The sequence below is a fragment of the Erpetoichthys calabaricus genome, chromosome 13, assembly GCF_900747795.2.
Source record: "Erpetoichthys calabaricus chromosome 13, fErpCal1.3, whole genome shotgun sequence".
Classification (NCBI taxonomy): Eukaryota; Metazoa; Chordata; class Cladistia; order Polypteriformes; family Polypteridae; genus Erpetoichthys; species Erpetoichthys calabaricus.
In genome coordinates, this window is record NC_041406.2 from 118572698 (window position 1) to 118596990 (window position 24293).

At 41.1% G+C, this 24293-nt stretch overlaps 1 protein-coding gene across 3 annotated transcripts in view; it reads right to left on the minus strand.

Annotated features, from left to right (window-relative positions):
- Nucleotides 1-4813: 4813 nt before the first annotated feature.
- The window catches only part of bbs9 (Bardet-Biedl syndrome 9), a 425985-nt gene continuing 406505 nt past the window's right edge, over nucleotides 4814-24293 (minus strand). For 2 of the 3 annotated variants that reach the window (XM_051935893.1, XM_051935891.1), the window contains 2 exons: nucleotides 14253-14366; nucleotides 4814-4966 (listed from right to left, as the gene is read on the minus strand). In XM_051935893.1, the coding sequence (XP_051791853.1) occupies nucleotides 4962-4966; nucleotides 14253-14366 (119 nt within the window). In that variant the 3' untranslated portion in view covers nucleotides 4814-4961. The remainder of the gene's footprint in view (nucleotides 4967-14252; nucleotides 14367-24293) is intronic. The other variant, XM_051935892.1, reaches the window with a different exon arrangement.

Genomic DNA, 24293 nt, shown 5'->3' on the forward strand with positions numbered 1-24293 from the left:
GTTTCCTGCCTTGCGCTCTGTATTGCCTGGGATTGGCTCCAGCAGACCCCTGTGACCCTGTAGTTAGGATATAGCGGGTTGGATAATGGATGGATAGATTGCCTTTTAGGCAAATCCTTTTTCCCTTTTCTCGTTCTTCCTTTGTTTATATAAATTTCTTTCATAAACGGTCTTTGTGGACTTGATTCCCAAACCAAAGTTTTGTTTTTTTTTTACCATTTTCCTTTCCGTTGAGAGGCATTTTGATATATTTTGGGACATTTAAAGTTTTTTTTTGTTTTTACTTATTCCCCATTTTTGGGCCACGGACAGGCCTGTAGCCTGCCTATGGAGACGGCAGGACAAGCTGCCTTTGGTGAAGCTCTTTCTGCACAGGCTAGCAAGGGCCCTGGCCTGTGTATGAGTGTTTTGAGGCCTTGCACCATTTTTGTATTTTGTATGCTGCTCCACTACAACATCAATTGGCAGCCAAAGTTGTAATTTTGAATGAATCTCCAAGTACCTTAGGAGGGAAATCCATGTGGATGGGGCAAACACATGAAGGCTAACAGTAAAGGGGGGCCGCCTCACTGATGTTACAGTGGTAGAGTAGCAGGACTGTCCTGTGCCCCTCTTTGGCTGCAAACATTAAGAATTAGGAGGGCAGCAAAATTAGGCAGAGATATGAGAAGATCAACAGATGGAAGCACATAAGAACAGGGAAAAAACCTCAAATGCTCATAAGAAAAAACGACAGAGAAGAGCTAAAAGTCACAAGGAGGTCCTGTGCAGGGCGGCATGGTGAGCCACAGCGGAGCCTCAGTGTATGTGTTAGGTGGTGGGCTCTTGGGATGTCGGTGAAGCTGAGCGGGGTGCTCTTCATGAGTTTTGTGCACTTGTCACATTCTCAGGGTCATTTTGGGCTGCTGTTCATTTGAAGGAGTCACACAGGTGGCACTGACTGACAAACTGCTGAATCTGATGGCCTAATCTTCTTCTTTTGGCTGCTCCCGTTATGGGTTGCCACAGTGGATCATCTTCTTCCATATCTTTCTGTCTTCTACATCTTGCTCTGTCACACCAATTACTTGCATGTCCTCTCTCACTACATCCATAAACCTTCTCTTAGACCTTCCTCTTTTTATCTTCTTTTATCTGGTAGCTCTATCCTTAGCATCCTTCTCCCAATATACTCAGCTTCTCTCCTCTGCACATGTCCAAACCAATGCAATCTCTCCTTTCTGACTTTGTCTCCCAACTGTCCAACTTGAGCTGACTCTCTAATGTACTAATTTCTAATCCTGTCCATCCTGGTCACACCCAATGCAAATCTTAGCATCTTTAACTCTGCTACCTCAAGCTCTGTCTCCGGCTTTGAAGGCTACGTTTTTTTAACAGCTGTAAAAAAAGGCACTCTATAAAGGCAAGAAGGATTGATGTTGTGCTCGATTTGCAATCATTAATTGCAGTGTGACTCATTTGGACGTGTGCATCAAAATGTCTTTGTTCATTGTAAGTGGAAAGTGTGCTGTTATGCTAACGGGTGGGACAATATTATTATTAACAACAACAAAGGCAATCTGCTGCTTCTTGTGCACAGGCTTTGCTCAGGTCTATTTCAGGCATTACATGTGCAAATAATTAAGAGTCAATTACGCAGGGTAGCCTGAACTTTGTGTCGACAAATAGGCTGAGCAGAACATGGCACCACTAGAATAGTCTGCCTCGCCCTGTGGTACAGATTGGTACATACTTCCATCATGCAAGGGAGCACAACTGGCACACTGGCAGCTTTAAGTCAAGGCTGTCTGGGAGTCAAAACCCTGATATCAGATCCTCTTCTGTTTCACCTACAGCCAAAGTGGTAGCACATGAGCACAGTTGGTGAAGTTTACAGCAAATAAAGCCTCTCACCTCAGGCCATAGCGCCGGTTAAAAGTGGAAAATCACACATCGACCAGACACAGGGGCTTTGCACCTCCTCATGTCACTGTGAATTAGGCTAACATGTCGGAGAGGAAGACAACATTACAAATTGTGAATTAGCGTAAGCCTCTAATGTTCATAAGAAATGTAATGATTTACTTCATGAGGGAGAAATATGCAATAAATAAGAATTGTTGCATCAAATATTTGAAATTTTAAAATGAGGGGTTCAATTTACACGTTTAAAGTCTAAATATTGTAATAGAAATCTGTCATTTTTCACCCTCTAATAGAAGTCTATAGAGTGCTATATCCCCAGCAAAGGATCAAAAATCAAAAATAACAATGTAAATAATCTAAAGTGATACTTCATGTGATTATGTTTAAAATTTGTCATTTTTAGCCTTCTGTGAGTGTCTCTTAGAGGGCTAGGACCACCAGTAAAGAATTAAATATCAAAAATATATTTGTGATCAGCAACCTCGAAATAGCATAAAATGACACTCCACATGTCTACATTAATGATCTCCATTTTTTTGAGGTTTTGTGAAAAGGAGTAACTTTGACACCTTGTGTCACATTAGCAGGTGAACCCCTGGGGTTAGTTGATGTGTCACGCACAACTTCAAGCTCTTCTGATAATTTTTGCTGAAGACACCTATATTATTCTCTGGTTCAAAAATGACCTAAAATGAGGATTTTCCTGAACAAGATGTCCAAAAATGGGGGATCAAAAACGTTTGATTTTTTACAGAACTAAACATGTAGACGAGGTGAATGGTGTATTATATGTGGTGGTTTTCTTAAATCGGTGAGTCAGGAGAGGCCAAACAAAAACAAACTGAAGGGATTTCAAAGAGTTTGTGAGTAATTCTTACGAACATAACATTGTGCTGTAGTACAACTGAATCTCCTCAAAGCCCACTGTCGACATACTATAGCAGACACTCTGAGCACAGTGGCTGGAGTATTTGGACTTTATCTCTGCTTATACTGACTAGGTAAGGTTCAGGTCTGCAGATGATAGTGCGTCCAGTGTGGCCTGAAGTAACACGATTATTTATTTAATAATCCCAGCTTCACTGCATACCACACACACATGCTCCCGGACAATTCATCCTGCACTACTGACAGATGTCCACTTTACTGGAGACATTGGTCTCTTCAGATGGGCCATCAAAGCACAGGAAATAGCTATAATCTGCAGCAATTGAGACACGCGTCATCAATGAGGGGTGGGCATCTGCCCAACACAAGTCACTCAACGCCTTACAACAGTGGGCCTCCATTGTTGAAAGGCCCTTGAGCCTCAATTGCTTTTATATAACTGGGAACCAAGCCTTCAACTGTCCGCAACTTGAGTGGCTGGAGACATTGCAGAGCTCTGCTTTGCTCCCACGTGCTTGTGCATAAAGGCATGATGTTGTGCTGCCAAAAAGGCGGTTTAAGGCCTTCCACTGCAGCACCCTCGCTGGGCAGCAGCCTTTCAGGAAGAGATTACACAACAGGGTAGGTCAAACATCAGGAACACACAGTCCAGATATGATATGCATCTGAAGGAGAGTGAGAACACAATGTGGCCTACCTCACTCCAGAATTCTATGCCAGACTTGGCAAAGGTGCGAGACACCCATCAGCAAACACTGCTAACACTGGACAATGAAGAGTTTGCTTCCTGAACACTTCACCTTTACATTTCATATTAGATAAAGTTTTATTGCAATTGCCCATCTTTGTGGTGTCCTCTCATATTATCAGTATACATATACAGTACATCGCCAACTGGAACATCTGTAAAGGCAACGGCACTGGTACAAGGAATGCAGCTCTGATACACCAAGTGCTGTTAATGGGATAGCTGTGCTAAAGAGACTTATTATATTAAAAAGAACTGTCTGCCATGTAGGCATTTGGTTCAAGGGCAGGAAACTGTGGCACATAAACCACTTGTTGTTGGCTGACTATTGTTTCATTCTGAAACGATAAGCATCACATGCGGAGTATAAACAGAAATCAGCAGCAAAACATTGTAAGCTCAATTGAACTAACGCAATGTGTCAGCATCATTAATCGATTAAACACTCTAAAAGTTAATTTCATGTTTCTTCAAATTCCTATTTGATACAGTCAATCTGAAGTTTTATTTGTGTTTGGCTTGAAGTTGTCCATCATAATCACCAAATATTTTCAGAAAGGAAAATGTTTGAAAAATATTTGCTGTCCAGTGTAATTGAACCACTGAAGACAGCATGTCATGCTCAGAGTGTCTGCATCCATATATTACAGACATTAATGACAAACAGGCAAGGAGCTACACTGCTCAGGCCTTGGCAGCAAAGAGAGCACCTAGGTGCTTGTCCATGATATGGAAGCAGTTATGCTCACAGCCACATTTATAATTTACAATTATTTTCTGTTTGTACATGTCTGTATTCCTGTAAGTAAAGAGCCTTCAAACAAAGCCAGCAGGGAGTCTATGTGCACTGCAATGTCAGGGTCCATGCTGTGACAGGCTCACTTTCATAATGGCAAAGAGGCTATGAACTTGTTTCTTACATACATTAGGTGTATTCATTCTCAAAAGCAGCAGCCTTGTTATGCACATTGAGCACTAAACCAGCTGGCCGACATCCTCCACTCATCTGCATGTGGCAGAGCCTCTTTATGGACACATCCATTCAGAGACTCACACATGCACCAGCTGGACAACCTGCAACTGTCTTAGACATACTTGGTATATTATCTGACCAGCAGGTTCTCATTTGCCATCGACAGACATTCAGCCACTCAGAGGACATTCATGTGCTGGCTGTTTTATTAATTTAAATAAGAGAATCAGCACCTAACCTTTAAGTGGACAAATAGATAAAATCATGACAAAGCATAAAAGGAAGAGGCTGACACAATGCAGAATTGAACATTTTATTAGCAAAAGTATGCAGACATTAAGCTGTGGTTAAAAAGGCTTTGGCGCAGAATGGTCCAGGTTCTAAAAACGTGACATGGAGATGCTTTGAGTGAGGCTCGAGCTCTATCAGCAGGGGATGTAATGGCCTTCAGTCTGCAAGACAAAGACAAAATCATTAATGAGTGGCACGGGGGTTGTGCTGCACTGCATTCTGAGGAATCTTTGTATGGCTTTTCAAAGCGCCCTTCATTTCGCAAGCGGATAGACATCAGCAGGCACCGTCGCACAGCTATGGAAGGAGACAGATTTTATCATCAATAGCTTTACAAGGAAGATACAGCAGATAGACGGGGAAAACATGGGATTAAAGGCCTGATGACACCAAAGGACACAGAGGACTGGAATCAGGACACTGAATGTCAGTGCCCGGGGGTTATGTTCTACAGCCTTTGTCTGTTCCTTGGGTGCCTGACATGAGTGGCACCAAGCAGTCGGAAGAGGCCTCTTCACTCTGAAAAAGTGCATACAATTGCAGTCATTCTACTGCCTTGTTTTACAGGAGAACAATTCTTCTGAACAACTGGTGACTAAGATTACAATTTTGAAAAAGCTTGCTAATGCTCCTAGGCTTCAGTGTGTTGACAAAGCAGTATAAGGAAGATGGTGGAAAGCAACAATCCTGGACAGGTGCAGCACACTGAGCAACACAGCATCATCAAACAGGCAGACAGAGATATGCAGAAAAGCACACAGCTTGGTGCATACACACAGACAAGTGCAATGGAGTCAGAGGATGTGGCGGTAGTTCACTTATAAGCTAACCTAGTGTTCCCCTTTAGTCCCAGCTCTGGCCACTGGTGGCATGTAAATAGTTAACACTTCTCACCGCAATCAACAGGAAAGGCAGGACTTGACAAACACAAGAGAAATGTCTCTGGCCGGAAATGACTGTTTGGGCAGGCTGCGCTCTGCTGCACTGCGGATAATTTAGTTTGCGGCTGGACCTTGGCGAGTCAGTGAGCAAACACAGCAGACAGAGACACTCAGAGGCCAGTCAGAGAGGGCAAAGTGCTGGGACCACAGACCTTCCGTGTGTTCAGCACTTGCTTTCCTCTGGACAGGGTCTGACAGTTAAACTATGTCCTTTGCTAGGAATTCCACTAATCCATTTCCTTAGCGTCGTTCAGTAGTTTGCAGTCAAGCAGTTTGTGCAAATTTGGCTATTAGTAACCTGTTTGTGTCTCTTTTGCATCTTTGTAACCTCCTCATAGAGAATAAGACTAACTAGCACCCAAAGAGGCTAACAGCAACTGTAAGACTAGCATTGGAGGGTGACCAACCTAGAAATTCCCTGTGTGTCTTGTATTGTAGTTAGTAGCTGAATCATATTATACCTTGGAGGAGGATGAAAACCCACCATAAACTACTAAAACAGCTAGCATCAAAAAAATGAAAAAGCAGAACTGATACTACTGTAAAATAACAATACAAAAATATAAATTACCACAAAACTTACAAAATGTTTGAAGATAAAAAAAAATACAACTGGTGCCAAAACTATGAAAAAGAGAACAATCCAAGCTCTAACCACCCATTTCTCATCCCAGTTAAACCATATTTAAAAACTTGGGACAACCGAGTCTAACTGTAGCAGCATCAGGTAGTAAGCAGCAGCAACAACATTTATTTATATAGCACATTTTCATACAACAATATAAGTCGAAGTACTTTACAAAATGACAAAGAAAAAGGTCCAAGAAAAGAAATAACAATAAAATAAAAATAAGATAAGACAATAAAATTAAAGAAGAAGTAACAACAAAACAAGGTAAGGTTAAATGAAAAAAAAAAACCCTGGTAGGCTGGAGAAAAAAAAAAACAAAATCTGCAGGGGTTCTAAGGCCAAAAGACTGCTCATTCAACCTAACATAAATGTTTCTAAATGAAACCTCTTAGTTTTCATGCTTCACATGATAGGATTCTGATGAAGTGATCTCATCATCTCAGGGGGCTGCATGGTGCAAGTGCACTGAATGATGCAGTCACTCACACCAGGTCAATTTACAGTTGCTTGTTTTCTCAAAAACCTCAGTTCTGGAGTTCTGCTTTGGCAAAACGCTCTGACGTCACTGAACAGTGCACATTTTTACAAATAACCCCATTCTTCCAGAAGCTGTACTGCTGAGCTTAGCACTTAAAACTCATTTTATCAATATAAATACTGAGATCATTTCTGCTGGAGAGGGAATAATGTGATCACCTGAGCATTTACCTCAGGAAATTGATTTTGTGGACGCTTCAACGTGAGGCTGTTGGAAGTGTGTGTAAAGTTACTTTATGCACAGGTGAACAGAGTGCAACAGACATGCACAGACTACTAAATCCTTATAACTGTAACCAGCTGAGGGTTTACATGGACAAATAACCAGGTTACTCACGGAGAAATCTACCTCTGTTAACCTGGTTTCTCACAGGGCAATAACCTGATTTCTATAACCAGAATAAGGCATTTTACAAACCAGGTTTCTGTGAATAACCCTGTTTTTAAAGTGCATATAAAAACACACTCAGTGACTGAGCTGCGATTCAGACCCAGACTATTGAGCTGAAAATAAGCAGCACTAACTCCTGTGCCTCCATGCAAAAATAAGCCACTGGAGTCAGATGTTAAAAAAGATAAGAAACTGCAAATGGCAGCATAATGAACAAGCAGACACAGAGAGAGAGAGAGAGAGAAAAGAAAAAAAGAGCAGTAGTGACATAAAAGATAAGGAAAGGTCATATATTAAAAAAAAAAAAACACACACAGAGGACAAACAATGAGGCGTCAAAAAGGATTAAAGAAATAAGGAGCCGCCTTGCGTTGGACAGAAAAGCCTTACCACTCACAGAATAAAAATATTATTCTGCACTGCAGCTAAATGGCAGCCTTGTGAGAAAAGTCACGTGTGAGGAAATGTTCCAAAAATGTCAAGCTGTGTTCCTTGGGAAAGTTGAGGTGAAATTCACATGTGGTAAAAACTGTAGAACACTTCTTAGAACCATGCACAGTGATCAAATTAAGCAGTGCTGCAGGATATCAGCATAGGGGCCTCCTGCTCAGCTCCTTGTGCAGAACAACAGAATAAGCTTTTCGTCCCTGTTAAATGACTGGACAGGCTGTGCGGTGGGTTACTGTAGAATTTATGTTAGCCTTTTGCAAACCTTTAAATGTGGGGAGTGACTATGCTCAGTCATTGTTTCCTTGATATAGCATGTTTAAGAAAAGAAAATTCATAGTGCATTGTGATCCGATGTTATGACACTGTAAAGTGTGGGAAGGAAGAGAAACACAGAATCAATAAGACTTTGTCCTCATTGCAAGGGTTTTTTTGTTTAAATTACCTGATTTTCAGCTTATTCTTCTCCGTAACAATGTTGGAAAATTTAAAGACATCAATACATAAAAGGTCATTCAAGCCACAAGATTAGCACCCTGGACCACAACCAACAAATACAGCTTGGCCCCTCATCAATTGAGTCATATAAAGTAAACTTTCCACCTGGCTGCAGTTGCAGTTGCACCCTGGGGACCTTTGACCAGTAGAAGGTACAACTGAGACTACATTTGGATTTTTTTTTAGTCATTCATTATACTGTCCAGCAATCAGGGTTGTACAGCTCCAGTAACAATGAAAACAACCTGTTATTTTTATTGTATCCATTTTTGTTTTGTGAAATGGCTTGTGATAGACAAATGCCCCAAAAACACTATACAAAGAAAGATTCTTTGGTTGATGCACTGAAAAACTGAGGATTAATGAATTCTCCAAAAGATCTGCAACCCAGACACTTGTTGCCTCTTCTTCATCTCCTACATGATTCACAGGATTACAGCATATTATGTACATATATTATGTATTGATTATGTCTTTACCATGAATGTCATGTTTGTTTTTATAGGAGCACTATAAGTTAATACATACAAGTGCACAAAAAGCCACATAAAACACAAAGGAACAACACCACCAATAATTTATTTTGTATGGCTCAAAATCACACAAATGCCTCAATGGGCTTTAACAGGCAGGACAATTTTAATTGGCTGCCACCCAGCCTTGATTCTGTAAGAAGATAAGAAAAAAAAACATAAAAAAAACTTACAGGAAAAAATGGAAAAACTCTTAGGAAGAACAATTCGAACAGAGAACCCCTTCCAGGTATGTTGGGAGTATGATGGGAGTCAAAAAATTGAACAAATACAACACCCAAAACAGAATACAAGTAGTCAGATCTAGATGGTTGATCAATCATTGGCCCCACAGAAAAAAAACAATCTGTTCTTAAACAGAGCTCCTCGCCAAGTGCAAGTGCAAAGCACCATGACAAAGCTCCAAAGTAAACTGAGGACTTCAAATCAGGTATACAGAAAAAGTATTACCTTAACAACTGAAGACTTTAGCTGATCTAGTCACCTCTTAACCAATGATACACCTTCCATGTCCGTACTATGTGCACCATAAGTGGGTAATTATTTTTCTCTACTCCTCAACAAATTGCAAACTATGCTTTCACCTGAAAAGTGCTGGGAACCACACAACCTTGACGATGCATCAATCTAACTGCTACCTAACTAACAGCACACTGTTAATGAAATTTGAAGATTGAAAGCAATGATCCACACATACAGTATAATATATAGGTACTCATCATGGTTCTCGGCTGGAAAAGGGTGGAATTCTCTCTCCGAGTTGGGAGAAAAGTACTGCCTCAAGTGGAGGAGTTCAAGTATCTCGGGGTCTTGTTCATGAGTGAGGGAAGAATGGAGCGGGAGGTTGACAGACGGATCGGTGCGGCATCCGCAGTAATGCGGTCTCTGCAACAGTCCGTTGTGGTGAAGAGAGAGCTGAGCCAAAAGGCGAGGCTGTCGATTTACCAGTTGATCTACGTTCCTACCCTCACCTATGGCCACGAACTTTAGGTAGTGACCCAAAGAGCAAGATCGCCGATACAAGTGGCTGAAATGACTTTTCTCCGCAGGGTGGCTGGACTTTCCCTTAGAGAAAGGGTGAGGAGTTTCAGTTATCCGGGAGAGACTCGGAGTAGAGTCGCTGCTCCTCCGCATTGAGAGGAGTCAGTTGAGGTGGTTTGGGCATCTGGTTAGAATGCCCCCTGGACGCGTCCCTGGGGGGGTGTTCCGGGCATGCCCCACTGGGAGAAGGCCACGGGGCAGACCCAGGACACGCTGGAGGGATTATATCTCCCGGCTGGCCCTGGAACACCACGGGGTCCTCCCAGAGAAGCTGGAGGAGGTGGCCGGGGAGAGGGAGGTCTGGGCTTCCCTGCTTAGGCTGCTGCCACCGCGACCCGACCTCGGATAAGCGGTGGATGATGGATGGATGTACTCATCATAAGATGTCCTGATATCTGAACATTCTTTTGTCCGAAATGGACTTCCAAGAATATTTCAAGGCCTTCAGTGTCCACAGTGAGCTGACTGAAACAAGACTACAGAACTCAGATGCCAGCTGGGAACATCTGTTCCTCCACTGGTTTCATTTTGGAATTTAGCTATCTGAAGAAGTTCAGTGGAGCGGGCACACTAGTCAATCTGACTAATTTATACATTTTCTGAGAAAAGCAGTGGCCACGTCAGCCTGTGGAATCACAAAAGTGCTAAACCTAACTACACTAATTGTTCCACTCAATGTACAACTTCAACACATTACAGCCTAAATTGCTAATTCCATCAAACACCTGAAAATGAGCTGTAAATTTTTTGGTCTCCATGGGCTAATAAGTATATGGGACTACAGAGAGATAAACCGCATGCACACATGCGGTGCACATCTGTTAGTGATCTTCCAAGCAAATTAGATACCGTGTGTTGCTCTTTTCACAGTCTACTCAAGAACAAGATCCTTTACATTTCTAAATCACTGCTTCCTTTGCAGAGATGAAGGCTTGGCTTTGTCGGCTGTTTCCAGCACAGACTAGCACTTGTACTAGATCCAGAGAGGCCCCCACATCTCCACCGCCAACAAGCACTGCTAAAAATAACTCTCAGTGAATGGTGCTGTCCCTGACAAGAACACCAAGAAGAATAGGGGCTGTACACTTGCATGAGGCAGACCTGTCCCAAAAGTTGGTGAGGACAAACCAAGGCACCTCTCCTTTAGAAAATGAGCTCCTTTTCATTTTGAAGCTGTAAGTGAAAAGCTAAACAACTCTCTGCCATGACAAACAGTCACGTTAGTTTAGGTATGTATTGTAAGGAGCTATTAACATTTTGCATATTATGGAATAAGCCTTTTTAACATGATATAGAACAGCGAAAACAACAATAACCTATTAGAGACTCTTAATATTTTGAAAGGTAATTTACGATTGTTACTAACATATTTAATAAACTGTTTAAATTGTTAGTAGTTAGTTTATATTGGGTACCTAAACTGAAGTATGACTGGATAAACTGCCCATCTGTGGTGCTAGTGACCTTCTGCGCACTTACAGTTCAGGAGATAGAACCAAGCACCTCACAGGCTGCTCAAGCTATGCTTTCACTTTCAAACATCTCAACACCTGGGCTCAGTTATTTATAGAAAGCAACCAGGATTTGAACAAATTATACAAACAGCTCCAGAATGGAGCACTGACCTAGATGCATGATGCTTGCCGACTGGTCTAAGAAATTTGCTGCTCCTTTTGAGGCTCTCAAGGATGCTTCCTTGGGCCTTAGCTAGCAATTTTGATGATTCTTGACTTCTTTTGGCGGAAGAAAATTCATGCAGTGTCTGTTGAGGACTGCAACACCGCTGATTTTTGAGACACGCACTTGAACTTGCTATAGAGCCTTTTTACTGCTGCTGCTGCTAACCTCTTAGCAATCACAAAATGCATTGGTAATGTATCCAGCATGGATCCACTATGCAACTTGTGACCACCGTAAAGGAATTTAGATTTTCAGACTCTTCGGACAGCATTTCAACTCGCCATCAGAGACACAAGCACAAATGGGGCCCTTGCAGATAACAGTACAAAAGTCAAGAAAGCAAAATCTGTGACTGCCCTTACAGGTAACATTCATCTCCTTGAGAACAGGAGAAACAGATGCAAATTTCTCTCTGGTGTATGCTGTCACTTGTTACCCTGTCTTGCTTTCTTTATCATTATTTGTATTCCTTTCTCTCCTGCTGTGCCCTTCACTTTCCAAAAAAAGGACAGTGCTGCATCACGTGCTGTAAGATGACAGTTTATTCCCAGGAGTGGACTCAATCTGACAGAAATAACAAGCAATCTTCAAGTGTCACACTGGTGCATCTTCACAGCTTTAGCATAGTTTGTATGGTGGGGTTGGGGGGAGCAAAAAGCAGCCCAGAGAGATGAGTGTCACATTTCAGGTAAGGCCGACCCTGATCTCTAACACATCATATGCAAATGGCTTTCATTAGCATTACCCAAGTTTTAGTGCCAGTACTGGAGTGGTATTGGTGAAGTAGCAGGGTATGGTTTTTCTGTGGTTGTAGAGGATTACTGAATATCCACCACACAATGGCCCTCTCATTTCCAAACCTAGGTTATCAGTAACTATATCGCCATCAATCTCTATTCCTCATTCACCAAAGTTGAGTACTCCTCATTCTTTTTTTCTTCCATTTAGGTGGAATAAGAGTATCAAAGAAGCCAAATCTGTGAAGAATTAGAAGACAGTACACTCTGATATCCCACAGGGTGACTTTTTACCACAAAGCCAGACAACATCTAGCAGGTAATGTACATGTGGGCTATGTGCAATGTCTAGACTTTAGGGCTTAGTTGTGTACAATGACCTCACAACTTTTATTGGAACTGTATGAAAGAGTTTACATCTCTGGTCAAGTGTGCTGCATGTGCTGATGACTGCATGACCCCGAGGGCACCATGCAATGGTTATCTACCTTTAATGGACAGATTCTGAAATCCCTTCAGGAGTAACAGTCTTGAAGAGACATGGCCAGTGCAGGCCGTTCTATTCAAAGCCCCATAGCTACTGAAACTGTGGTAGGTATGCACTGCTGGAGTCTCTCTTTTATCTTCAGTGCTGAAACAACACACGTGTAAACAGTAAGTAGAGCTTCTGAAATGCTAACCGCATGAAAGATACTTCCTGTCTCAGGGTCTTCTGCCTTTGTTTTCCTCTGCTCTGCAGTGACTTCAAGTGGGGCTCAATGTCGGGAAGCGTGTCCAAACATGACTGGTGAAAGGAAATCATTTCTTCTGAAGCTGGAACACATTCCTTTGCAGACTTGAGGAGTGACAGCCTGGCGCTTCTCAGGGAATCAGAAAACAATACAATACCAAACAGTCATACTACATGTGTAAGGACCACTACTCAATGGCCTTTCAGGAAACAGGAATAATATTATAATGTGTTATAAATAATAAGAAAATATTATAAATCGTCTGCCTGTGAGGACAGTTTCTGAATGGTGCACAGACCTACTGTTTATGCAGTATATAAAAACTGTGTTTGTGTTCTTGACAGTAAGCTTAATGGAAGACTGGCTATGTGGAAAAACACACCTCGCATGTGTGACCTGTTACTCCAAATACAACGCAGTCTAGTCTGCCTTTCATGTGACAGTGACTTTATATTATCACAAAGTCTCATCACAGGATTCAGACACAAGAAACTATGGCACAATGGCGGTAGCTCTGCATCAGCCCATAGGACAGATTTTCTTTTTGCTCTCTGTAAGCACAATCCAGTGTCAGCTTCTCCTCTGTGGCATTTTAACTTAAGCAACACAACTGCAGTGGGTGTCACAGAGTGACTTGAAGCTGGCTAAAAAATTCTGTGTGGGTGTTGTGGTTTTCTGGTAATTAAAAGGAATTGTACAAAGATGTTCCTCTTTTCCTGGACCAACGTTTCCACAGTCGCAAGTGTATTTTTAAAGCAACTGCTGACATTCTAAAAGTATAAAAGGCTACGATTTAACTACTAAGGCTCTCACTGCCAGCAAAAGCAAATTCTTCAATAAACCCATGCCCACACACCCACAAAAAATGTACACATACAAATGCACTCAGAGTACACACCCTCTCATATACTTGTTCACATTCAACTACACATACTACTAACACACAAATGTACAAACAGACTCAATGCAACACTAGTCCATACATGCAGTGTCTGTTGCCCATGCGCGCTGTTACTCAGTCATGCAGTCACGCACTTGCCAGCACACATGAAGTGTTACTTACTAGACTGTGTATTTAGACATTCATATGTATAAACACCCCAGATTACATGAACCTACACAGACATCCATGCACACAAATGCAAGCACATGCAGTTAATCATCGCAATGCATCTAACTACACAAAGGCTCAGTTATTCTTTCTCTCTCCTGCACACACTTGCAGACATCATATGCCAATATGGACAAATACATAACAGCCTGAATATGCAGACACTCACCAGGCTTGTCTGCCATCCTGCTATGATGCCGTTGGCTGCTGATTTCAGCAAGGCTTTCTAGTTCTCCAGCACTGTCTTCCAGGTCTGACTCTGGGATTGGTTCACAGCCACCTGCTTTAAGAAAGTAAACATGCTGGTCAGAGTTTTATGGAGACAAGAAAATCATGAACGAGCACAATAGGCACAATAACCACTGAATTCTCTGATCGAACCATCAGTAAACCAGCCCAAAATATTCATTGCCCTGGTAAATTGGCAACACAACCAGTGTTAAGCTCCTTGTTCCTATCAATAAAGCAGGCACAAGTTCCTAGGCAACTCTCTTGAAATCTCAATTAGGATTCCATTCAACCCACTTCCACCTTACATATTGCCTTTTTATATGGAAGACTATCAAACAGCTTTGCAAGGAAATAACCTTAAGTGAAAAGACCAATACCAAGTTTTGACTTAAGCTTCAGAGGAAAGAGGCTGGGGTAAATTAGCACAATTGCTACATGGCTTCAGACAGTGGTCTCCAACTGTTACCTACAGCACTGACAGCAGGGTAGTGTGTCATTCTTAAGTCTGTATATGAAATAAGTCACACAATTTGAGTTTGTCCCAACTATAGACATTGTAATATGCTATGTCTGGAGCACCACCTGGGTCATAAGGTCAAAGGTGTCCCACTTAGTGGTACTGTGAGGTTAATTTCCACGGTATAAACAGTGTCAGTGGTCTGATACATGAGCAGGTGAGGTAGGTGATGTGGATGGTGGTTTTATAGTACAGTATCACCCCGCCTGGTGGCTACAACTTGCCTAGGCCTGCATTTGAAGAGTGGAGCTGTTACTCTGCAGTAATATAGACATGAAAAGCTGCTATTGTGTCCCACAAAATGCTGCCAGCAGAAAGGTGAGACGCACTCTAGCTTCTTGTCCTGGAGGCATCCCACATGAGCGCAGTGTAGGAAGTTCAATTTCCTGTTCACAGGTTTGAAGTTTGAAAAAAGTCTTTATCAAAGCAGAGTGCTACAAGCGAAATGGTGGAGCCATAATGGCGGTCTTCAACAGTTTGCTTTCTTCTTGCTTCTGCATTTCTAATCACATAGATGGGAGCTCTGCCCCAAAAACATCTATTGTTAAGTGCACTGAGAAGTACTCTGATCTAAAGCTCACTATGAAATGCTGAATTGAGCCCACAGATGCAAAGAATTTGTCACTTTCAACATATTGGCAAAACATTAGCCATCCACCTATCATGACGAATGGCTATCTCATACTTAGCAATATTCCTCTAATAGATGACAGCTAACACAAAAGATGGAGTATTTTAACAGATTTGAATCCCACTACTAGCTCAGACACTTGTTTTGTAGTACTAGGAGGCAGACCGAGGCAGGATCTTTAAAGAAGGTACGAACACAACTGAACACATCAAACATAAGCAAGATATTTGTGTCCCTATTCATACAGTCCAGATGAAGTAGGACTGCGTGATGTCTTAAAGTTCACATAGATTATGCTTCAGCACTTGAAGTTGTACAAAGGAGAGCAACCAAGTGCATCCCAGCCTATTCTGACAGGCTGAACTAAACCTGTTTAGTCTTGAGCAGAGGAGACTGCATGAGGACCTAATCCAGGTATTTAAAATCCTCAAAGGCACTGATAAAGTAGATCCAGGAACATTCTTTCAGCTTAAGGGTGAATCGCATACTCAAGGATATCAGTGGAAATTAAGGGGAAGTACATTTAAAACTGAAGTCAGGAAACACTTCTTTACACAAAGAGTATAGGACTCTTTAACAAACTACCGTGACATGGAGTTGAAGTAGAAACCTTGACAACATTTAAAAGAATCTGGATAAAATAGTTAGGTCCATAAATATTTGGACAGTGATACAATTTTCATAACTTTGGCTCTGTGCGCCACCAGAATGGATTTGAAATGAAGCAATCAATATGTGATTGAATTGTAGACTTGCAGTTTTAATTTAAGGCATTTATCGAAAACATTGTAAGAACAATTTAGAAAAGACAGATATTTATATACATGACTCCCCATTTCCAGGGGCTCAAAAGTATTTGCACAAACTAACATAATCACGAATATAATGATCCGCCTGACATCTGGAACCCATGGCCTTCTCCAAGTGCTGGTTTCCATCCTAGTGATGCTTTGTTAGGGCTTTACTGAATGTTTTCAGGTGCTACTTGTTCGATGGAATTTCTGCCTTCAGTTTATCATCAATAAACACCAGTGACCCATGTCACACAAACTGTCCACTACACGCACATAAGGGCTTGGATAATTATAATCTTCTCCTGGCAAGCCAGAGAGTGCTGTTGACTATTGCCAATTCTCTTCCTCATTCTACAGACCAGACAATTGACAACCACAACACCACTAACATCTAGTCCGGTTTCTGCCTGCCTGGACCCGCCTCTTCCTGCCAAGATTCTCTCTCTTTATTTATTTATTTTTTTTTACTAGAAGAAACGCCATTTTAGTTAATCTGCTTTGGAGACTTGTGTCGTTATAACGTTTCTTTTCTTTTTAAAGGGCTTTACCCGCATTTTCTTTGCTATAGGGGGGTTAGCCGTCTAGGTGTCCCAAAGACCCTTAATCTCTTTGGGTCCTTTTGTTACACCCAATTCCACTGGCAGTCACGCATTCCCATGCCATAACATTGCCTCCAGCATGTTTCACAGATGATGTGGTATGCTACAGATCATGAGCCATTCATTCTCTTCTTCAAATTCTTCTCTGTCCATCATTCTGGTACATATTGATCTTAATTTCATTAGTCCAAAGAAAACTGTTCCAAAATTGGACTATTATATATATATTATACTAGGGGGCTTTGCCCCCTGCTCGCTTCGCTCGCCAACCCCCGTGTTTGGTTTTCTGGATACACACTTTTCAGATTTTTTTTTCTTTGAATTGTTGCTATTTCATTAGTTTCACTTTTATTTCAGTACTTCTGTAAAAACAATATTTGTAATCTTGCGAGTCCCAATATGCTGAATCTTTTTAATGAGATCAGGATAGGTTTCTCTGTTTGGAATTTCAGCACAGACAAAACGATCTACATCATCAGCAGTTAATAATTTTTTTTTTACAAAGTAAAAAAGTAAGTAGAGTTCTGCATTGGACTCCTGTCTGTAAAGTTGTGCTATTTTATTCTCACAGTTCCAAAAGTACATGGGGTTACCAAGGTGATACCCCAGCTTTTGTCTACATTTTTGTACAAGGTCTGGACAGAACGTTTTTAACTCCTGGGGTAAATGTAGCTTTTTAAATAAGCAGACAGATAAATATATATACATGAACAAAGTAACCAATAAATGCATGTGCGGTAAACTCCATTTTTGAAATTCTCAAGATTCTTTATTTGTCACATGCATAGTTATACAGGACAACATGCAGTTAAATGCATCCTGATCCGCTTATCAAAAACTGCAAAGTTAGAAGAATATCAGTTAAATTAACAAAAAGTCATAGATTGAAAGATAACAGTATAGTAGAACATAATAAATAAGTAAAATTATGTGAATAAAGTAGAATTAAGTGTTAAGGTGCAATAGTGTAGTAATTATTGTGCAAAACCAAAGTTAGACTGGTGCATAGTTAAATGAGGCAGTTTGTTTGTTTGCGTTACTGCGATCTTTACTTTCTTTTTTCATATTTTCTAATTTTCCTACTTTCATATCCTTTAACTTTCTCCACATATATATAGCGCCTTCTTTTTTTTTTGTTTTTTTTTGAGCCTTTCTAATTTCACTGGTTTCATAGTCTCTAACCTGCTCTGCATGTGTTTGGCGCCGTTTGTAAACGTCTTTATGAAGTTCTACTTTGTCATTTTACTCATTGTCTTTTAATTCTGAGCCGTACAGTACAATACATAGAACAGAATAAATCCTCAATACAGTATAAAAATAAAAATTCTAGAAGTACCGAGTAGAATTTCACATTAGATGATATCACATAATATGATTTGGATTTGTTTTAAGTCCTGGAGACCTCATTCATCAAGCTGCCTCCCCCATTTTGCCATTCCACATCTAAAAATAGCGCTAATCCGATGAAAGGACCCCTCATTCCCATGTCCCCATTCATCAGGGATGACTTTACCTTAGGCAGGCAATCTACAATTTAAAGAGATTGTTATTTTCTTGTGGATTGTTACATATGCATTATTTTCACTTTTACTTTAAAAACTTTTGTAAAAACAATACTTGTTTCTTTATTTCCTGCCCCACGCGAGGCTACATCTCTTTCTTTCCAGATGTATAATACTGCTCGTGTTGTGAAGGGTGTTGCGGCTGAACGTACGCTAAGGATATGCCTTTGGATCATTTGCTGTCTTTTTGCTGCTTGCTTGCTGCCTCTTCTGCCTGTCGCATGTCGTTGTTTTAAGAGCTGGGAACACATGATGCTTGCCTGCCAAAAGCAATCCAACAACTGCTAGCTTAGAGGTCTGTTGACTTGTTTTAAATGATGGCTCACTGCCTGGTCTCGCGTGACGTTGTAAAAGCAATACCTGTCTTTTATTTCTGGCAACGGGCGTGGTTGAATTCTTTCTTGCAGGATGTATAATGCTGCTCGCGTTCGGTTGGGGTAGCTGCTATCGCAGCTTTCTCCACATGTGTATAGCGCGGTTTTTTTTTTTTTTGAGCCTTTCTAATTTCACTGGTTTCATAGTCTCTAACCTGCTCTGCATGTGTTTAGCGTCAACGTTTGTAAACGTCATTATGAACTTTTACTTTATTTTACTTATTGTCTTTTAATTCTGAGCCAGATCGGACGTGCTTTTTTTTCAATTCCACTTGTTCCGGGCTGATAATTACTTTCCTTATTTTCTGAATTTGCACCTCGATTATTCTTTTTTGCTCTTTTTTCTGTCCAACGCATTTGAGTCTCTTTTCTCCGCGCCCGATTAGACGTGCTTTTTTTTCCATTCCACTTGTTCCGGGTTGATCATCACGTTCCTTATTTTCTAAATTTGCACCTAGATTATTGTTTTTCTTTTTAGCATTTTTTTCTCTCCATCGCTTTTGGGTCTCTTTTCTCCGCGCTTTTCTTTCTTCTTTGTTTAATCGTCAACGTTTCATTTCTACCCTATTCATTTCATTTCTACCGTATTGACCTTGTACACTTTATATGCACTGAGAGCCCTGGAGTTGTGTGTGCTGCATGACTGCCTTTACACTACTGATTTGTTTTTTTTTTTTGATATTGCTTGTAAGTAGGGTGTGTCTTGCAAGACTCTCGTTCTATGTTCCCGTGAGACGCACCGTGGCAGGTCTCTTTCGTCTCGTAGGTCTTTAAATTATCTTCTGAGAAGATCACGTATTGTAGACTATCAGGACAGGGGACAGGATTTCTTTTTATAATAGATATAGATATATATATATATATATATATACAGTGGAACCTCTAGATACAAGTTTAATTCGTTCCAGCACTGAGCTTGTATAGCGAATTTCTCGTATCTAGAATAAACTTCCCCATTGAAAATAATGGGAATCCAGTTAATCCGTTCCGCACCCCAAATATATTAACATAAAAATCAATTCTCCTAACAAATAACACTGATAAATTATATATACTGTAGTCTACCTTTAATAAATAACACTGGTAAATAATATAACTGATTATTAAAAGAATCAAAACAGGTGTCTAAAGTGCAGTAGAGCATTCAATAAATCTTTAAATAAATAATCCTTAAAACAGTTGTGAATTGGAGGTTTAAAATACACAAGAATAACAATCCTTTAACACGAGGTTAAAACGTCAAAAGGATGCAGTCTTTAAAAAACAGATGACAATCCCCGGTGCTTCTTCTCTGTTAGGGTCTCACCTGCGGGCTCTGCAACAGGCGAGACACTCTTAATGCAGCTGACCTTCTCTACACCGTCCTGCTTCAGCTGTTTGGCTCGCCTGTTCAGCTCACTGTTCAGCTACACGCGAGCCTGCACTCGCTCTCCCGCACCGCCTGCCTGCCGCACCCTCCGTTCTCTCTCCTCTCTTTTCTTTTACTTCTTCTCCCCCTTAACCGGCTCGTGCTTCTCTATATATGCGGGGAGGACATGGCAGCTGCAGCCCATCAGCCACAGGAACAATCATGGATGTGGGCAGTTTCCCACCTGTGCACTTAAGTGAGAAACGCAGACACCGCAGATCGCGGCTCGCAACTGCTACCACGCCCCCTCGCTAAGCTGAGAGCTATACCCACAGCCTGGCTCGTGGCTCGTTAAGCGAGCCAATGCTCGCATTTAGATCTGAATTTTTCGCTCATACTTTCCTCGTATTTTGAATTTCTCGTATACAGAGGTGATCGTATCTCGAGGTTCCACTGTGTGTATATATATATATATATATATATATATATATATATATATATATATATATATATACACACACAGGTAAAATTCTGTTATAACGAACTCCCAGGGACCTAAAAAATATTTTGTTGTAACGAGATTCTGTATTTGTTACTATAGTGCTTTCTTTAACTTGTATCCAGGCGTTTGCAATCATTTCAATATCTTCTTTTGCGTTACTTTGAATCTCCTTCTGCCTACAAGTTATACTGACGAGAAATTTTCTCAGCATTTCCTTGCGATAATACACTTTCAGGGTGTGACTGATGCCCAAATCCAATGGCTGAAGCGCTGCCGTGCAATTGAGTGGTGTTCAAAGCGAACATTATCTAAATGTGGAAGCATGTTGTGGGCAGCACAGTTATAAGTCAGGAGCCGAATCATTATTTCTTCTTCATATTGTGAGGTTTCTGAACTCTTTTGAGACCCCCCACTCCCCACCCAACGGGAACGGCATGCTAAAGTGTGTCCTGAAGCGCAATTGCAGCGTCTGTGGAAGATTGTTTGTTCGTTGTTGGGGCAGGGCAATAGGAGGCTCACATTGCTGCAGTGAAGTGCCAGAGAAGCAAATCATAAAAGATTGGGGTCGCGCTATAAGTCCCTGTCTTGCACTCCAAAACACGAGGCTTATTCTCAGTACTTTAGCAAAACCAGCTTTATTCAGCTTGAAACAGGAACAGCACAGTTATTTATTGTAGCGTGATCTGCCACTCTGCTATACACAGACATAGCAGTCAGGCAGGATCGTGGCCAGGTCAGTGATCAAGTAATCCTGTTACAGTATCTGCATTTACAATTTACGTGCTCCTAACCTTACATCACCCATCGAGATCTTTTCTGTTTACTTTGGCGGAAAGACGCAGCATATCTATGAGCCTGCTACTGCCCCGTACAGACGCGGACATCATACTTCGGGATGCTCTTCGGCTTGCTGTCTAGTTGGGGGAGGTCCCATGAGAATTTACAAACCTCACATTTTCTTGAATGAGTGCCGCATTAATAGGAATGTTTCTTGAACGAGCATCACTGAACCACATAAAACTGCTTTTTCGACGTCTTCAAATGCAGCAGTTCACATACGTTTGCAACCCGTGATTTTTCTACTTTTTTTTTGCTCTGTCTTTCAAGAAAGTTGACAGTGTCGATGACGAAATTCTGAATTCACTGGCAATGTCTTTTTTCTTTTTGCAGCAATTGAGAGCTGCAAAAAATTAGTTTTTTTTTTCTAATATGAACTGTTATCATTTTTCCGTGTCTGCCGTTTCTATAGGAGGGTGACAATCGTTGTGCACAACTGAGCTGCGGCCACAGAACTAAATGCTCTGTGGATGATTCATTCAGGCATTTCAAGGTCTTTTGTGCACTTCGTTATAATAAAAGTATCTGCTGAATGTACTTCATAGTAACAAGATTTCTACAGACTTGTGTCATATGGGGAAGCTGTCGGGACCAAAAAATACTTCGTTGTAATTAAAATTTCGTTGTAAACATATTCGTTATAATGGAATTTTACCTGTATATATATATATATATATATATATATATATATATATATATATATATATATACACAGTGGTGTGAAAAACTATTTGCCCCCTTCCTGATTTCTTATTCTTTTGCATGTTTGTCACACAAAATGTTTCTGATCATCAAACACATTTAACCATTAGTCAAATATAACACAAGTAAACACAAAATGCAGTTTGTAAATGGTGGTTTTTATTATTTAGGGAGAAAAAAAAATCCAAACCTACATGGCCCTGTGTGAAAAAGTAATTGCCCCCTGAACCTAATAACTGGTTGGGCCACCCTTAGCAGCAATAACTGCAATCAAGCGTTTGCGATAACTTGCAATGAGTCTTTTACAGCGCTCTGGAGGAATTTTGGCCCACTCATCTTTGCAAAATTGTTGTAATTCAGCTTTATTTGAGGGTTTTCTAGCATTAACCGCCTTTTTAAGGTCATGCCATAGCATCTCAATTGGATTCAGGTCAGGACTTTGACTAGGCCACTCCAAAGTCTTCATTTTGTTTTTCTTCAGCCATTCAAAGGTAGATTTGCTGGTGTGTTTTGGGTCATTGTCCTGTTGCAGCACCCAAGATCGCTTCAGCTTGAGTTGACGAACAGATGGCCGGACATTCTCCTTCAGGATTTTTTGGTAGACAGTAGAATTCATGGTTCCATCTATCACAGCAAGCCTTCCAGGTCCTGAAGCAGCAAAACAACCCCAGACCATCACACTACCACCACCATATTTTACTGTTGGTATGATGTTCTTTTTCTGAAATGCTGTGTTCCTTTTACGCCAGATGTAACGGGACATTTGCCTTCCAAAAAGTTCAACTTTTGTCTCATCAGTCCACAATGTATTTTCCCAAAAGTCTTGGCAATCATTGAGATGTTTCTTAGCAAAATTGAGACGAGCCCTAATGTTCTTTTTGCTTAACAGTGGTTTGCGTCTTGGAAATCTGCCATGCAGGCCGTTTTTGCCCAGTCTCTTTCTTATGGTGGAGTCGTGAACACTGACCTTAATTGAGGCAAGTGAGGCCTGCAGTTCTTTAGACGTTGTCCTGGGGTCTTTTGTGACTTCTCGGATGAGTCGTCTCTGCGCTCTTGGGGTAATTTTGTTCGGCTGGCCACTCCTGGGAAGGTTCACCACTGTTCCATGTTTTTGCCATTTGTGGATAATGGCTCTCACTGTGGTTCGCTGGAGTCCCAAAGCTTTAGAAATGGCTTTATAACCTTTACCAGACTGATAGATCTCAATTACTGCTGTTCTCATTTGTTCCTGAATTTCTTTGGATCTTGGCATGATGTCTAGCTTTTGAGGTGCTTTTGGTCTACTTCTCTTTGTCAGGCAGCTCCTATTTAAGTGATTTCTTGATTGAAACAGGTGTGGCAGTAATCAGGCCTGGGGGTGGCTACGGAAATTGAACTCAGGTGTGATACACTACAGTTAGGTTATTTTTTTAACAAGGGGGCAATTACTTTTTCACACAGGGCCATGTAGGTTTGGATTTTTTTTTCTCCCTAAATAATAAAAACCACCATTTACAAACTGCATTTTGTGTTTACTTGTGTTATATTTGACTAATGGTTAAATGTGTTTGATGATCAGAAACATTTTGTGTGACAAACATGCAAAAGAATAAGAAATCAGGAAGGGGGCAAATAGTTTTTCACACCACTGTATGTATATATATATATATATATATATATATATATATATATATATATATATATATATATATATATATATATTGTGGGATATGGCCGGCCATTCATACCGGTCAATACCCCCAGGCCGCTAGATGGAGCCCTCCTTGCAACGTGGAGATGCCCTGAATTCCAGCAGGGCATCATGGAATATGGAGTTTTAATACACAGCCCTGCTGGATAACGTCGGGGCCGCCAGGGGACGCTGCAGGGAGACACAGACAAGTTTATTTTCCATACAGCCCGGAAGTAAATCCTAGTCACATGGTTGAAAGAAATAAAGTGCTTCCGGGCTGATGAAGAAACGAAGTTTTTACCTGACCCGGAAGTGATAGAAAGTCACATGGACTGAGGGACAGAAACACTTCCGGGTCACAGACTATAAAAGGATTGTGGGAGATCCCAGACAGCGAGCTGAGTTGGGAGGCAGGGTGGCTAAGCGTCTGGGAGAGTGGAG